The sequence below is a fragment of the Moschus berezovskii genome, chromosome 8 (genome assembly GCF_049115385.1).
Source record: "Moschus berezovskii isolate FMDL1 chromosome 8, NW_MosBer_1.0, whole genome shotgun sequence".
NCBI classification, from domain to species: Eukaryota; Metazoa; Chordata; class Mammalia; order Artiodactyla; family Moschidae; genus Moschus; species Moschus berezovskii.
In genome coordinates, this window is record NC_142467.1 from 98200118 (window position 1) to 98216860 (window position 16743).

The 16743-nt window shown below is 55.8% G+C and overlaps 2 protein-coding genes across 7 annotated transcripts; both read left to right on the plus strand.

The window, feature by feature from the left end:
- The first annotated feature begins 61 nt into the window (after positions 1-61).
- S1PR5 (sphingosine-1-phosphate receptor 5) lies at positions 62-4644 on the plus strand. 4 transcript variants are annotated; one of them, XM_088839016.1, is made up of 3 exons: positions 494-622; positions 1121-1291; positions 2387-4644. In XM_088839016.1, the coding sequence occupies exon 3, from the start codon at positions 2405-2407 to the stop codon at positions 3599-3601; it is 1197 nt and encodes a 398-aa protein (XP_088695142.1). In that variant the 5' UTR covers positions 494-622; positions 1121-1291; positions 2387-2404; the 3' UTR covers positions 3602-4644. The 4 variants fall into 4 exon arrangements, with proteins under 4 accessions (XP_055287211.1, XP_088695143.1, XP_055287212.1 ...); XM_055431236.2 differs by lacking the exons at positions 494-622; positions 1121-1291 and adding an exon at positions 62-169; XM_088839017.1 differs by lacking the exon at positions 1121-1291 and having other exon boundaries at positions 287-622; positions 2334-4644.
- Positions 4645-7875: 3231 nt separating this feature from the next.
- On the plus strand, positions 7876-16424 carry KEAP1 (kelch like ECH associated protein 1). 3 transcript variants are annotated; one of them, XM_055429966.2, is made up of 6 exons: positions 7876-8153; positions 10211-10896; positions 12718-13403; positions 14938-15143; positions 15371-15547; positions 15679-16424. In XM_055429966.2, the coding sequence occupies exons 2-6, from the start codon at positions 10258-10260 to the stop codon at positions 15843-15845; spliced, it is 1875 nt and encodes a 624-aa protein (XP_055285941.2). In that variant the 5' UTR covers positions 7876-8153; positions 10211-10257; the 3' UTR covers positions 15846-16424. The 3 variants fall into 3 exon arrangements, with proteins under 3 accessions (XP_055285941.2, XP_055285939.2, XP_055285940.2); XM_055429964.2 differs by lacking the exon at positions 7876-8153 and adding an exon at positions 8196-8558; XM_055429965.2 differs by lacking the exon at positions 7876-8153 and having other exon boundaries at positions 8577-10896.
- The last annotated feature ends 319 nt before the right edge of the window (positions 16425-16743 follow it).

Consider the following 16743-nt stretch of genomic DNA (forward strand, 5'->3'; position numbering starts at 1 on the left):
GAGCGGGGAAAGGGGGTGGGGCCTGCGCCCGGAAGCCGACGGCTCTATCTGTAGTGGAGGGGGGGAAATTGAGGCTGCGGCTGCTAAAGACCCCTCTTAACCCGGGTTGCCAGGGCTCCTCCGCCGACTGGACGTCCTTGGGGTGCAGCCCAGGAGGTTCAATCAGAAGGTAGGTGGTAAAAGAGGAGGGATCAGTGCCCAGAGCACAGAGGGGACCCATCTATTAGGTGTTGGCGCGGGGGGGGGGGGGGGCTGGGGGGAAAAAAGCTCAGGTTGCGGCCGCCCGGGCTGAAGAACCCTCCCCCTGCTCGTGTCTCCGGATCCTCCCACCGCGACGGAGCGTCCCTGGGAGGGCCGCCTGGGCCCGGAGGGGGGAGCCGAGGGCTGGCCAGTGCCAGTCGGCGCCGAGGGCGCGTTCCGTTGCCGCGGCGGGTGGTACAGGCTGGCAGACACGCGCTGGCAGCCCGTACCCCAAGAGGAGGAGGGGGCAACTGCTGGCGATTGCCAGCGCTCTGCCTTGGGGGCCGCCCCCTCGCCTGCCCCCAGCCCCGCCTCCCGAGCAGGGGCCGCGCTCTCCGCTCCCGGCCGCGCGACTGTCGAGCGCGCATACCTGGGCGCAGGGGTGAGTGCCACCACTGGGTCCTTTCGCGCGCGGGGCTCGTCCCGGCCCGGGGGTGGGGGTTGTCCTGGCCACCACCCTTGTCCCCTTGGCTTGGATTTCTCGGGCCTTTCCCGAAGGCTCTTGGAAGGGGAAAACCTGATATTTCGGGACTGGATGCTGGGACCCGGGATGAGGGTGGGAGGCACCCGGAATCCCCTCGCCTCGTCCTCTCCCAGACACACCACTGCGAGTTTCGCTACCTCACCCTTGTCCCCAGGCAAAAGGAGGAGAGGTGGGAGGCACGCAGGCTGCGAACCACTGCGCAGTGTCCCCAGCGCAGGGAGTGTGACCCTGGGGTGACCCTCATCTGCGTGTCTTTGGTGTCCCCTTCCCCCCAGCATGGTTGAGCCCGTGACTCGCTGTGAGTCTGTATTTGCGCCTGGTTCCCTGTGCGCAGCTCAAGCCGTCTGGGAGGCATTTGTTTCTGCCCTGTCCAATTAAATCCGTTCCCCTCCCCAGGCCCTGGTTTTCTCATCTGTTCAGTGGAACTTCCGTGACTGTGACTCAGTTTCTGCGTGGATGTGTTTGTGTGGAGCATGAAAATCTTTGTGTCTGCTTCTCTGCGAGACACTTCGTCTGAGCCTCAGTTTCCTCGTCTGAAAATTGGGGTTAAGGGGAGAGCCGCTCAGGGTATGCTAGCGCGAAGTCACAGTTGGGAGGTATTATTATACTTTAATGACGTGTATGTCCCTCTACAAGAGTCTATGAGAGGTGAATTCCGTCTGCTGCCCTCAGGCTCTGGCCCTGCAAAATGGGTGGAGTTTTCTCTGCCTTCTCACTGGGGTTTTGCAGCAAATGAATGGGGGAGTTTGCAGGAAAAAAACCTCTCTGCAGCGAGGCGTGTAGATCGTGGGGTTCTGGGTCCCAGGGGGTGGGTGGAGGTTGTGAAATTGTGGCCTGTGAGACTAGGCATAAGATCCTGTCTGTGTGTGTGGGGATTTGTATATCTCTTTCAGTGTCCCCTTGTCCATGTGTCAATGTACTTCCTTTTTTAAAATTTATTTTTGTGCTTTCTTTTTTAAAAAGCATTTTTATTTATTTTTGGCTGTGCTGGGTCTTTGTTGTTGCGTGAACTTTTCTCTAAAAGTTCAGTGGGGACTACTCTCTAGTTGCCCGGCGCGGACTTCTCCTCGCGTGGGTTCTTTTGTTGCAGAACACGGGCTGTAGGGTGCTGGGTGTTCAGTAGTTGCGGTGCGTGGGCTCAATAGTTGTGGCGCACAGGCTCAGTTGCTCTGCCGCCTGTGGGATCCTCCCGGACCAGGGATTGAACCCTTGTCTCCTGCACCGGCAGGCGGTGGATTCTTATCCACTGGATCACCAGGGAAGACCTGAACGTACTTTCATGGTTCCCTGAGAGGGTGTAACTGCGCATTTTGCCCTAGTTTGTGACTATCTGTGCACATGTCCTTGTCGATGTGTTTGTCCCTTTCTCTGTGTGGCTGTTTCTGTTTTTGACTAAGATGCCTCTGGATATCCGTGCCTGTGTGTGAAGTATTAGTGTCCCTTTCATGTGGGCCTCTGTTACCCTGTCCTCTCTTGATATGATTTGTCTCTTTGTGTCAGCCTGTCTCCATGGACAGATTCTCTCTGGGGCCGGCGTGCGTGTAGGGTAGGGAGTAGGGGGTTAGAACCCCCTTCCCAGGTCAGGAGCCGCCTATGCCTGCCTTTCCAGGCCGCCGGCGATGGTGCGCATCAGGCCTGACATTGCTCCCAACCTCTCCGCAGCCTTGGGGCGGGCGGCCCATGGAGCTGGGGCTGCTGCGGCCCGCGCCGGTGAGCGAGGTCATCGTCCAGCATTACAACTACACCGGCAAGCTCCGCGGTGCGCGCTACCAGCCTGGCGCGGGACTGCGTGCTGACGCCGTCGTGTGCCTGGCCGTGTGCGCGCTCATCGTGTTGGAGAACTTGGCCGTGCTGGTCGTGCTTGGACGCCACCCGCGCTTCCATGCGCCCATGTTCCTGCTTCTGGGCAGCCTCACGCTGTCCGACCTGCTGGCCGGCGCCGCCTATGCCGCCAACATCCTGCTGTCGGGGCCGCTCACGCTGCGCCTGTCGCCCGCGCTCTGGTTCGCCCGTGAGGGCGGCGTCTTCGTGGCGCTCTCCGCGTCCGTGCTGAGCCTTTTGGCCATTGCACTCGAGCGCCTCCTCACCATGGAGCGTCGGGGACCCGCGCCCGCCGCCCGTCGGGGGCGCACGTTGGCGCTGGCGGCCGCCGCCTGGGGCTTGTCGCTGCTCCTCGGACTACTGCCGGCGCTCGGCTGGAACTGTCTGGGCCGTCTGGAGGCCTGCTCCACGGTCCTGCCGCTCTACGCCAAGGCCTACGTGCTTTTCTGCGTGCTCGCCTTTCTTGGCATTCTGGCTGCCATCTGTGCGCTCTACGCGCGGATCTACTGCCAGGTGCGCTCCAAAGCGCGGCGCCTACGGGCGCACCCCAGGACTGGCGAGGGCGCCTCGATGCGCGCACGCCACACGCCGCGGTCCTTGGCGCTGTTGCGCACGCTCAGCGTGGTGCTCGTGGCCTTCGTGGCTTGTTGGGGCCCCCTCTTCCTGCTGCTCTTGCTGGACGTGGCGTGCCCGGCGCGCGCCTGCCCTGTGCTCCTGCAAGCGGACCCCTTCCTGGGCCTGGCCATGGCCAACTCGCTCCTGAACCCCATCATCTACACGTTCACCAACCGCGACCTGCGTCACGCGCTCCTGCGCCTCGTCTGCTGCGGCCGGGGCCCCTGCTGCCGAGACCCAGGTGCCTCCCGGCGGTCGGGAAGCGCCCCTGGGGCTTCGGGCGACCTGCACCGCTGGCTGCCTCCCGGCCTGGATGGCAGCTCCAGCCGCTCCGAGCGCTCCTCACCCCAGCGGGATGGGTTAGAGACCAGCGTTTCCACAGGCTGCCCTGGTGCACCCACGGTCGCCGGGACCCTGGTCACCCCGCCAGCTACAGACTGACGCCCTTTGACCGCCATTGCCCTCCCTAAGAGCTCTTTTGCAGACTTTCTTTTTAATAAAGGAATTTATAGGAAAAAGCAGCCAAAGGTGAAGATGGTGGAGGCAGAAAAGACCTAGGAAAATATATTTTATTGACGCTAAACTTCACAGCAATGAACAAAACAGACAAAAATCCCTGCTTTTGTGGAATTGATGTTCTTGTGTCGGACTCAGAGATGACAACGGAGTGAAGAAGTGTGGAGGTGATTCCGGTGACAATACAGTGATGCGATGGTGGTCAGGTGATGCCTTTTTGAAAAGGTGGTGACATGTGATGTGAGCTGAGGTGGTTATTATCCTGGGAACTTTTATTTTTGGCATGTGGGATCTTAGTTCCCTAATCTGGAATGAACCCACAACCCCTGCAGTGGAAGCAGGGAGTCCTAACAATGGACTGCTAGGGAATTCCCTGTCCTGGGAACTTCTGAAGGAAGAGCATTTCAGAATGGGGGAACAGCAGGTGCAAAGGTCCTAAGGCTAGAATATGCTTGTGTGTTCTCTCAAAAGCAAAGATCTTAGTGCCACTGGAGCAGGGATGGAGAGGCAGAGAAGAAACAAAGACGGGGAAAGAATGGGGCGGGGGGGGGCGAAGCCTTATGGACCCAGGGGAGAAACTTCTTTTGCTCTGAGTGAAGTAGTACTCCTGGAAGGTTCTAGGCAGAGGAAGGACTTAATCAGGCTCAGGTATTTACACATGCCTCTGCTCTCTGTAGAGGGTGAAGCCAGGAGAACTGGGTGATGGTAACTGCCTAGGGGGGTGATGACAAGGACTGGGATGGTATGGATTCTCCACAGACTTGGGAGGGATTGGACAGAATTATTGAGGAATTGAGTGTGGGGGAGAAAGGAGTCAAGGACAAGTGTTCACTTTTAGAGTAGAGGCCAAAGATGGAGCACCCCAAAACTTGACTCTAGGAGACTCAGCCTGTTCCTCTGTGAAACAAGATTTTTTGAAAGTGGTATCAGATCCTTCATAAAAGAATAAAAATATAATTGAATAATAAGAGTAATTACAGTTGGTTTTACCCTTGGCTGAGATGGTAAAGAATCTTCCTGCAATGTGGGAGACCTGGGTTCCATCCCTGGGTTAGGAAGATCCTCTGGAGGAGGGCATGGCAACCCACTCCAGTATTTTTCTTGCCTGGAGAATCCCCATGGACAGAGGAACCTGGTGGGCTGCGCATGGGGTTACAAAGAGTCGGACACGACTGATCGACTAAGCACACAACAGCACAGTTACTCCCATAGTATTCTAGGCCTGGGACATGTCTTTTTCTCACCTTTCCTATAATCTTGTAAGGTAGGTTTTCTCACTTCCATTTGACAGATGAAGAGAATCCAGGAACTGAGTATTTTGTCCTATTTTCTGAGCCAGGATATTAGCCGAGGAGGTTAGGCTCCACGGTTCCAAGAGGTCTGTTAAGTCCAGACCGACACTGCCTTGTTCAAGGGTCTGCATTTTCAGCCAGGGGTGATATTAGGGCCCCGGCTGTGCCCATGAAAGGTTCCAGGTGTCCTGACCACAGTTCCTAGCTGTCTCAGGCTCCCAGCTGTCCCCAGGCACATTCCTAACCTCAGTGTGGAGAGCAGGCTGGAGATGGGCAGGGTGGGTTTGGGGAAAGGGCCTGGGGCTTCGGGTTCAGATTGCAGCACACCACTTGCTGGACACAGTGGAACTGCAGGCAGCTGAAAAGTACGCGGTGTGTAGGGGTGGGGGTGAGGGGCACTGACCAGCCAGGGGACCTGAGTTCCCATGGGCCATGCTCACACCGTCCCTGCACGCTGTAAGCACTGGGAAAACCAACCTATTTCCTGGAACACAAACACTCGAGCCTGGGGTAACATGCCAGTGCGCTTTGAGAACTGATTCTAATTTCCTACCTGGTTCCAGTACCCCCAGGCTCCTGTAATCTTCCAGGGCAACCTGAGCCACCCCACCCCATTGCTCACTTGTTTGATGATGGTGTGATAGCAAAAGAGTTATTTACTTGTTCACATCCTACAAAATTCAAAAAGCACCTGTCCCCACTCCTGGATATATACACTTGGGAAACTTGCAGAGCCATTCTGTGGGTAAATGAGCTGAAATGTAAATACATCTTCTCTCTTTTTACACAACTTTAGCATTGCTCTCCACCTTGCTTTGATCTTTTAATAGTATCATCTTGGAAATTGTTGCATGTCTAGATTTTGTACTGTGTTAATTGGACCAGCCTAGGTGCCTTAAACAACCAAAATTTATTTCTCATAGTTCTGAAGGCTGGAAGTCCAAGATCAAGGTGTCAGCGTGGTAAGGTTCTGGTGAGAACTCTCTTCCTAGCTTATAGACAGCTGCCTTCTGGCTCTGTCCTCACATGGTGGAGAAAAAGATCTAAGTTCTCTGGTGTTTCTTCTGATAAAGGCACTAATATCATGAGGGCCCCACCCTCATGACCTCATCTGAATCTAACTACCTCCCCAAGCCCCCATCTCCAAATAACATCACTTATTTTTATATGTGGGCTTAGTCACTCAGTTGTGTCTGACTCTGCGACCCCATGGACTGTAGCCTGCCAGGCTCCTCTGTCCATGGGATTTTCCCAGGAAGAATACTGGAATGGGTTGCCATTTCTTTCTTCAGGAGATCTTCCTGACCCAGGGATCAAACCCTAGTCTCCTGCATTGGTAGGCAGATTCTTTACCACTGTGCCACCTTGGAAACCCAAATATCATCATCTTCTTATGTTAGGACTTCAATATATGATGGTGGGGAGGGGGCACAGACCATAACATTTTTTGTTACTTTATTTTTTAATTGAAGAATAATTGCTTTACAGAGCACTTTTTTTCACATTTAAAAATATTGAGGTAAACATTTACACAGCTAATGGCTTCTTTTTACTGGCTGCATAGTATTTCGCAGCACAGATTACACCAGGGCCCTAGGGATGCACACATGCTGAGTCCAACACTTGGCATTTAAACACAGTATTGCAATAAACATCTGTGTACATACATCCTCCTAAATGTATGCAAGGGTACCTTGGATAAATTACTGCATATGTCGCTGCTGGGTCTCAGGGCTTGTAGATGTTAATTTTGAGATATACCAGAGGTTTCCTTTGGCATGTGGATAAAGGTGTGGGTTTGCTCACAGCCTCAGGCACTCCCCATACAGTGTTTGGCAGTTATGCTATGGCGCCACCTCTGGAGTCACTCAGAACCACAGCTTCACCACCGCCACTGGCATGGCAGGAGATGCAAGGAACCCCCACCCCAGCCTTCTCCCGCGTGGGATTAACCCCAAACCCAGAGCAGGGAGGCAGAATCTTACAAATTCACCCCGGGGGCAGACAGAATCCTTTCTTGGACCAGTATCTGTTCAGTCTATTGTTTCATACAGACGGACTCTTAGAAAAAGAGAGAGGGAAAAGAAAAAAAAACAAAACCCCCATACATTTAAAAGTTAACTTTGTATAACAAAGAGCATAAATGGAAAATCAATATCACTTTCCATGAAAAAGAACAATCCTTCATATTTATTGAGCGCTAGCATTCTCAGTTCTCCCAATAATATACCAGGTAGGTGCCTGTATTATTAACATCTGTTGCTACCTGGTGTCCAACTCTTTAAGACCCCATGGACTGTAGCCCATCAGGCTTCTCTGTCCATGAGATTTCCCAGGCAATAATACTGGAATGGGTTGCGATTTCCTTCTCCAGGGGAATCTTTTCGACCCAAAGATCTTTCCTGTGTCCCCTGCATTGCAGAAGGACTCTTTACCGCTGAGCCACCACGGAAGCCCTATTAACATTTTACGAGGAAGGAAATTGAAGCATGGAGCGGTTAAATTATGGGTCCAACCTCGCAGAGCTAGAGAGTGGCAGAGCCAGGTTCGAATTCCCAACTGCGAGCTCCTCGCGCCTCCAGACTGGAGATAAAAAATAAAAACAATGAAAATCCCAGTAGGTAGGTAGACAGCTCTGCCTGGATCCTTCGGCCATCTGAACGTGAGGCCTGCACCGTGTGGAGTTAAAAGAAGAGCAGGTGGTGGGAAGCAGACTCGCGCTGAGACGACAAAACCCGGCGGATGGAAGGGACTGCGAAGGGGTGGGGGCACGGGCCTGGTGGGCTTAGCTGTGCGCCCTTGCCCGCCGCCCCATTCCTCGCCCATGGGCGCCGGGCACCTGAGGGAAGGGCGGGGAATCACGACTTCTTCCCCGCCGCGCCCTCTCCGCCCTCTCCCCGCCTCCTTCTTGGGCGTCCCGAGGCTAACCCCCTACTCGACGGCCGCGACCCCGTAGGCCCCGCCGCCCCGGTGCCCAGCCACAACCCCCTCCCCCGCCGCCCCGGACGGTGGAAGCGCTCGCGGGTCTGCAACAGCGAAAGTCAGGCGGGAGCCGCCCCCGGGCCAGGCCACGGCCCCTCGGGCTTTCCGGAAGCTCGGTGCGCGGGTGGCACCAACGTGCCCGGAGCCACCGCCGCGCCCCCTGGCATCCCCACCCCGCGGTGAGAGTATTGGAGGCTACGCAGGTGAACGCGCAGGCGGCGGCGGGGAGGGGTATCCGGTGATCCCGGGTGCAGGGAAGCGCTGGGCCTCGAACCTGGGGCTCTGATTCTAGGCGGCTCGGACCACACGGGCTGGGTGCGCCCAGGGCTGGGTCCTTGGCCCCGCCGCGATTGCCGGCGCTGCGACCGCCGCTCTGGGGCAGCGCAACTGGGCAACAGCGAGCGTGGGCGGGGAAGCGGGGAGCGGCCCGCTGCCGCCTCCGCCGCCCGAGGCCTGGGGCCGCGGGGACTTTTATTCTGACACGGCCGGCTCCCGGCTCTGCTTAGTCACGGTGACCTGCGCGCGCTCCGCGCCTCCCCCCTGCGAGCTGCGATGGAGGCGCCCGGGCCTGGGCGACGGAGGCGGAGCCCGAGCGCGGCCATGGCGGGGTGAGTGAAGCGGCCCGCGCCCGGGCCGAGGGCACCGAGGGTCTAGAGTGCTCTGCGACCGTGTCCGGGGGCCGGAGCACTGGGCGATGCGGGGCCCGGCCGCCTCGGGCTCTCCCGCGGCTCCGTGGAGGGCCAGGAGGGCGCGGCTCGAGTCCGGATCTTTTGTTGGACGGCGAGACCGGCGGGTGATTCCTGGAGCGAGAGGCCCAGGAAGCGTCGCTCGGACGGAAGCCCGGGGATCCCGGGGCGTTTGTGGCGGGGGGACCTTGGTCTGCGCCCCGGGGCTTGCGATGGAAAGGCCGCGGCGGGGTCACTTCCTCCCTTCTCTAGGCCTTGGCTGCGCCGGCGGGACATGCGCAGTCCCCCACTTACCGCTTCTTGGCGGGTGGGGGGAGAAGTGTCCAGTGCCCAGGGGGCACCGTTGACCGTTTGGCTAAAGACCAAGAGGCAGGCCCGGGCCTCGGCTGGGGAGAGGCGGCCAAGCAGTGTCCAGGGCACGGTGGAAGAGGAGGGTGCTCTGGCAGGCACAGTGGAGTGGGCAGTCAGCCAGCCTCAGCTTACTGACCCCTGCGTGGTGCCAGGCCCCAGGCGGACTGCAGGGGAGGCACAGGAGAGGGTGGGCAGGGCACTGACCTACACAGGGCTACCTGCCCTCTGAATCCTGGGGCTCAGGGCCAGAGAGACCCTTCATCCATCAGCAAGCAAGCAAAGGAGCTAATTTCCGCTCCTGACAAGTGGTGTGATGGAAATAAAACAGAGAGGAGGTGACTCTAAGGGGAGCCCAGGGAACAATAAGATGAAAAACCTCTTGTAGATCCCCTGCCTTCTCTTTGCTTGACTTTTTAAACCCAGCTCATGCCCTGACCCTCCAGACTCCACAGGGTTCACAGACACCCTCCCTTCACTAGACTTTCTCTCTCCTCACACTCTACCCTGATTCTCCAGGTCGGCTCTCATTCTGCCTCTGAGTCTTTGCACTCACTGTTCCCTCTGCCTGGAAGGCTAACAACCCGCCCCCCCCCCAACTTCATAAATTCATCCTTCTAGTCTCAGCTCCAAGACAGGCCTGGACTACCTGATTTTAAATAAACACCTGCACGCCACACTGTCACAGTGTTGCTGTCATTTTCTGCATGACCCCAAAGTCTTGCTTATTTCACTTATAGCCCTTTCCTCCCCAGTGTTGGCTCCAGTGTCTGTCTGGTTCCTTGCTGTGTCCCTGGTGCCTAGAACAGTGCCTGGTACACAGGACATGCCCGAGAAATGTTGATGGGGTGAATAAAGGGATGAGTTGGACATGCTGTGAGAAGGGATGGGCCCCAGAGAGCTGGAACAGAATAGGCACAGGGAATAGGTGGACGGGAGCTGACTGAAGGGCTTTGCAGGCCGTTGAAGAGTTTGGTTTTACTCTTCATGCCGCAGGGAGTGGTGGTGGGGATTCTGAGCAGGGGAAGGGCACCATGTGACCTACGATTTAAGGTGGGCCCTTGGACTGGTGGGACCATGGGGCAGTTAGGGAGCGCAAATAAACACTGCTTTACCCGGGCATGGAAAGGAAAACTGGTCTAGGAGTCACTTTATTTTAGAAAAGAAGGCCTTGCCCCCAGCCCTGTGCCCAGCCCTGTGCCCAGCCCTGTGCTCTCCCCCTCCAGGCCCCTGAGTGCCAGTGGTGGTGTTGTCCCTTGTCACCTGGAACCCCATGCAGCCGGAACCCAGGCCTAGCGGGGCCGGGGCCCATACCCAATTCCTGCCCCTGAGATCACAGCGCCCCGAGGGGGCAGGGGACACGGTGATGTACGCCTCCACTGAGTGCAAGGCCGAGGTGACGCCCTCCCAGCATGGCAACCGCACCTTCAGCTACACCCTGGAGGACCACACCAAGCAGGCCTTTGGCATCATGAACGAACTGCGGCTTAGCCAGCAACTATGCGACGTGACACTGCAGGTCAAGTACCAGGACGCGCCCGCCGCCCAGTTCATGGCCCACAAGGTGGTGCTGGCCTCGTCCAGCCCCGTCTTCAAGGCCATGTTCACCAACGGGCTGCGGGAGCAGGGCATGGAGGTGGTGTCCATTGAGGGCATCCACCCAAAAGTCATGGAGCGGCTCATTGAGTTCGCCTACACCGCGTCCATTTCCATGGGGGAGAAGTGTGTGCTCCATGTCATGAACGGCGCTGTCATGTACCAGATCGACAGCGTGGTCCGTGCCTGCAGCGACTTCCTGGTGCAGCAGCTGGATCCCAGCAATGCCATCGGCATCGCCAACTTCGCCGAGCAGATCGGCTGTACGGAGCTGCACCAGCGTGCCCGGGAATACATCTACATGCACTTTGGGGAGGTGAGTGAGGGAAGGGGACATGGCACCAGGGCTTCAGAGCAGCCTTAGGAGGACCAGGGAACAGACAGGTGGTCATCACCGTCTCCCCTTGAGAGGTGAAGGGTCAAGGCAAGGAGATGGAGAAAAATAGGGTTGAGCTCCCAGTCTACATATCTGTGACAAATCTGGGAAACAGGTGAAGAAAATGAGACCTTCGTGGGTCTCTGGGCTCCCTGGGATCAAAGGCGGGGACAGAGGGCAGTGACTATGACAGCAGTTCCACCCTAGGCTGCCCTGAGCAGGGCCTGATGTTCCAGGCAGTCAGTAAATATTTATTGAACACCGTGACATGCTGTCAACTGCCAGTGTGACCATTACACGTTTTTCTTTAGTCCACAGAGTATTGTGCTCACACTAATCTTTGTTTCATTATCAAGTGGAGGAAGTTGTGAATAGAGAAAATGAGTGCTTGTTGAGCACTTGGTGTGGGCCAGCCTCTGTTCTAAGTGATTTCTAGCCTTTAAATCTCTGAGTCTTCCCAGCTATCCTAGGAGGTATGCTTTGGAGCACCTTCCTGGAATTTTTTCTTTTTTGGGCCACACCACACAGCTTGCAGGATCTTAGTTCCCCGACCAGGGATTGACCTCTGGCCCTCGCAGTGAAAGCGCTGAGTCTAACCACCAGGGAACTCCCCTTTCCTGGAAATTTTTAAAATCATCCTCCTGTGGCTGGGACCAGCTAGGTGGACACTACCCTTGGTCTCCGTGCCTCTCCTTCTCTACCATCTTGGGGGTTGACCAGATGCCCCAAGAAGCTCTGACATTAGGACTTATAGCTTCCAGGATGGTGGCCCAAGAGCAGGGTTGTGCCACTGACCTGCCCAACACTGGTGTCAGGGGGTTGCCTTGGCTTGGGCTAACAGGAAGCTGGGATCCTGCTGATGTGGGGTAACTGAAATTATTTATACAGACCAGTGCCAGACAAGAAACATTTACCTTAGCAATAACCCTGCTATGAGTTAGCAATTAATATAATCCCCCTTTTATAGAGGAAGAAAACCAGGGCACGGAGTGTTTCAGATTTTTGCCCAAGGTGGCACAATTAGACGGTCGTGGGCCAACACTGCAACTCAGGCTGCTTTCTTCAAGCCTGAATTTTTTTTTCTTTCTAACATATTCTGTTGTTATTTCCTTTGTAGTCAGTCTGCTCTTTTGAAAAAATAATTTCATTAAAAAAAGAAAAGGGTAACATTCTTACAGTTCAGATACAAAATGATACAAAACCTAAGAGGTACGTTGTTTCTTTTTCCCATTTATGTATTTACCTGCTATATGCTTGGCATGTAGTGTTACTCATTGAATCCTCGCACACTGAGAGTTTCATACTATTCAAATGCCTGTTTCTTTTCTTCTTTAAATTTTTATTTATTTATGGCTGTGCTGGGTCTTCGGTGCTGCTCACAGGCTTTCTCTAGTTGCAGTGAGCAGGGCCTTTCTCTGATTGCGCTGTGCAGGCTCCTCAGTGCAGTGGCTTCTCTTGTGCAGCGCAGGCTCTAGAGCAAGAGCTCAAGATTATGGCACATAGGCTTAGTTGCCCCAAGGCATGTGGTATCTTCCCAGCCTAGGGATCAAACCTATGTTCCTTGCACTGTCAGGTGGATTCTTAATCACTGGACCACCAGGGAAGTCCCTCGAATGCCTGTTTCACACCTGAGGAAGCTGAGATTAGCAGAGGCAGATTGAGGGTCTTGTCCAGGGTCCTAGCAGGGGCTTGGCGAGGGGCTGGGGGGTGGGAGTGGAGAGAGACCTGTAAGTCAGCCCATGACACTGTCACCCTCTGCAGGTGGCCAAGCAAGAGGAGTTCTTCAACCTGTCCCACTGCCAGCTGGCGACCCTCATCAGCCGGGATGACCTGAATGTGCGCTGCGAGTCCGAGGTCTTCCACGCCTGCATCAACTGGGTCAAGTATGACTGCGAGCAGCGGCGCTTCTACGTGCAGGCGCTGCTGCGGGCTGTGCGCTGCCACTCGCTCACGCCCCACTTCCTGCAGATGCAGCTGCAGAAGTGTGAGATCCTGCAGTCAGACTCCCGCTGCAAGGACTACCTGGTGAAGATCTTCCAGGAGCTCACCCTACACAAGCCCACACAGGTGATGCCCTGCCGGGCGCCCAAGGTGGGCCGCCTCATCTACACAGCTGGCGGCTACTTCCGCCAGTCGCTCAGCTACCTGGAGGCCTACAACCCTAGCGATGGCACCTGGCTCCGGCTGGCGGACCTGCAGGTGCCCCGGAGCGGCCTGGCGGGCTGTGTGGTGGGCGGGCTGCTGTATGCCGTGGGCGGCCGCAACAACTCGCCTGATGGTAACACCGACTCCAGCGCCCTGGACTGCTACAACCCCATGACCAACCAGTGGTCGCCCTGTGCCTCCATGAGCGTACCCCGCAACCGAATTGGGGTGGGCGTCATTGATGGGCACATCTATGCCGTCGGCGGCTCCCACGGCTGTATCCACCACAACAGTGTGGAGAGGTGAGTGGCGGGGGCAGGAGGCGTGGGATCCGGGGGTTCCGCTGCTAACATGTCCCCTGCCATTGGGATCTGGGGGTTCCTCCTGTCTTTCTTTTAAAATATTTATTTGCTTATTTTCGTCTGTGCTGGGTCTGCGTTGCTGCACGCAGGCTTTCTCTAGTTGCTGTGAGCCAGGCTCCTTTTTTGTTGTGATGCCCGGGCTTCTCATTGCCGTGGCTTCTCTTGTATGGAGCACAGTCCACCAGCTTCTGTAGTTGCAGCTGGTGGGCTCAGTAGTTGTGGCACAGGCTTAATTGCTCCACGGCACATGAATCTTCCTGATTGAAGAAACAGGGATCAAACCCATGTCCCCTGCCTCGGTAGGTGGATTCTTATCCACTGCACCTCCAGGGAAGTCTTCCCTCAATTGTTGAGTGCTTTTCTCTGTGCCTTGCCTTCAGGGAGTGGAAGCCTCAAGGTGAAGCTAAACCCCTGGGGGATGTATGGTCATGACCCTGGATGATGTGTCTTGGCCTGGGAACTGTTTACAGGGCCATCAGATACCGATACAATGACTATTAGCAGATTTGGAAAAAGTTCCATCAGTTTGAAACTGTCGCAATGTTAGCATGCTAATTTTGTTAAAACATGACACCTCACTGCCATGTATCCACAAACGGTTGTAAGAAGCACACATATGAGGTCCGTTAACGTGGAAGGGGCCCCCTTAGATGTGGCGCCCCGTGCAGTGCGCAGTCGTGTCCAGTACAGCTGTGCGTGCTGACCCTGTCTTTGCTGCGTGCTCACTCAGTGTGTCTGACTCTGACCCCATGGACTGTATAGCCCGCCAGGCTCCTCTGTCCTTGGGATTTTCTAGGCAAGAAGACTGGAGTGGGTTGCCATTTCCTCCTCCAGGGGATCTTCCTGAGCCAGGAATTGAACTGGTGTCCCCTGTGTCTCCTGCATTCATACAACACTTAGCTTAGGCGGTGGTCTGATGGAGCCATTTGAGTCCAGCAGAGGTGCAGGTGACCTGGAGCAGATGAGGGCCGTGAGCCTCAGTTTCTTCGTCTAGAAAACGGACCTACTGATAACTTGCATTGTAGGGAATCCTTGTGAGAATTGAAAAGTTCAAGTGAGGGGCTTCCCAGGTGTTGCAGTGGTAAAGAATCCACCCGCCACTGCAGGAGAAATGGGTTCTATCCCCGGTCCAGGAAGATCCCACATACCTCAGAGCACCCATGAGCCAGTGCGCCACAACTGTTCAGCCAGTGCTCTAGGAGCCCTGGAGCTGAAACTACTGAAGCCCACCTGCTCTAGAGCCCACGCTCCACAACTAGAGAGGCCACTGCAGTGAGAAGCCTGTGCACCGCAACTAGAGAGTAGCCCCTTCTCCCCGCAACTAGAGAAAAGCTTGTGCAGCCAAGAAGGCCCAGCATAGCCAAATAAAATTATCTTTAAAATTAAAAAAAAAACAACACAGTGGAATATCAGTGGGGGTCAGTGTCTCAGGTTGGCTGGGGCTGCTGTTGTCATTGCTACTCTGTTGTGGCAGGTATGAGCCGGAGGGGGATGAGTGGCACTTGGTGGCCCCAATGCTGACACGAAGGATCGGGGTGGGAGTGGCCGTCCTCAACCGTCTGCTCTACGCGGTCGGGGGCTTCGACGGGACAAACCGCCTCAACTCAGCCGAGTGTTACTACCCAGAGAGAAACGAGTGGCGGATGATCACACCCATGAACACCATCCGAAGCGGAGCAGGTGGGAGGGGTCTGCGGGGAGGGGAGCAAGAAGGGGCACCCTCCCAACCCTGGGAGTGAAACTCACAAAGCTCATGCTCCTTGCTCTTGGCTTTGTTTCTACAGGGTCCCTTAGGAGAGGGGAGGAAGGGAGACGGGAGAGGGGAGGGTGTCCCCCCAAGAAGGTGATGGCTGGGGCCCCCAAGGCCAGGCCCTGGAGTCACCCTCTCTCTGTGTCGTCTGGTTTAGGAGTCTGCGTCCTGCACAACTGTATCTATGCTGCAGGGGGCTACGATGGCCAGGACCAGCTCAACAGCGTAGAGCGCTACGATGTGGAGACTGAGATGTGGACGTTCGTAGCCCCCATGAAGCATCGGCGAAGCGCCCTGGGAATCACCGTACACCAGGGGAGGATCTACGTTCTTGGTGAGGCCTGGGCGGAGAAGCCCACTTAGCCCCTTTCAGCAGGAGGGCTTCACATGCTTCCTTCCTTCCTACCCCCCCAACCCCCACCCCCTTGGAGTAGTGACCGACCATCCCTCCCGCCCTCCCTGCAGGGGGCTACGATGGTCACACATTCTTGGACAGCGTGGAGTGCTATGACCCAGACACGGACACCTGGAGCGAGGTGACCCGAATGACCTCTGGCCGGAGTGGGGTGGGCGTGGCCGTCACCATGGAACCCTGCCGGAAGCAGATTGACCAGCAGAACTGTACCTGTTGAGCCGCTTCTGTTTCCTGATCAGAGGGAAAAAAAAAGATCCGATCCAGAGTATTGTTGTTTCTGTACAAAAAAAAAATCTGGGACAAATGAAGAGGCTCCACAGCGTAAATCGTGGCCTCCAGAATGGGAGGCTGGGACACTGCGGTGTTCCAATCACGACGTGAAAGAAAAGAAGGCTAGAGTGGGAACTCATGAGCCCGCCAGAGCAGTCCCAGGAATGTCCAACGAGAGCCTACCCAGGAGGTGGGCGCAAGAAGGACGGGCTCCCCAGAGAGAGGCCCCCCCTACACCCGCTACCCCAAGGCTAGGCCTGGGTCCCCCACCAGCAGCCGCCACCTCCCTGTGGGATGAAAGCAGGTGCCGGGGACAGGCTGGTTTTCATCCCCTGTGTCTTTGTGACTATTTCCTAGAGGCCTGGGAAGAAGCCCACTGAGGCCTTGGGGGCGGAGGCCCCTCCAGAGGTGTGGACCCCAGGGATGGGCCTGTACATAGAAACCACTGGATTTTGCTGCCCGGACAGTCATTTTGTTGATAAATAGCCCTGTAACTTTGAGATGAAAATAAAGAACAAACTAACTAGTGTCTTCCAACTGGGCTTTCAGCCAGAGATCTCAAACCTGTGGGGACAGAAAGGACCCTTCTCCTGAAATGAACTCAAGTCTTTTGATTTAAGGCTTGGATTTGAAACCAGTTTGTTATCTCAGCCCCGCTGAATTTTGATTTGTAGGGCATCTTTCTCCCCATGAGCAAGCCACACAGGGCTCACTTTGTCTATCACTTTTAACTGCTTTGAAGACAATGACCCAACTCCTTGACACCTCTCCTAGGGCTCTGCGAGATTAATTGCACACATGCACAGTTTATATATTCACAGTATATATTATTATATTTTCACAGT

Excerpts from the sequence above, each read along its gene's own strand:
- KEAP1 (XM_055429966.2), top strand. The coding sequence starts at position 10,258 with ATGCAGCCGGAACCCAGGCCTAGCGGGGCCGGGGCCCATACCCAATTC. Across the intron at positions 10,897-12,717 it reads TCTACATGCACTTTGGGGAG|GTGGCCAAGCAAGAGGAGTT; the intron begins GTGAGTGAGGGA and ends CACCCTCTGCAG. Across the intron at positions 15,144-15,370 it reads CACCATCCGAAGCGGAGCAG|GAGTCTGCGTCCTGCACAAC; the intron begins GTGGGAGGGGTC and ends CGTCTGGTTTAG.
- S1PR5 (XM_055431236.2), top strand. The coding sequence starts at position 2,405 with ATGGAGCTGGGGCTGCTGCGGCCCGCGCCGGTGAGCGAGGTCATCGTC.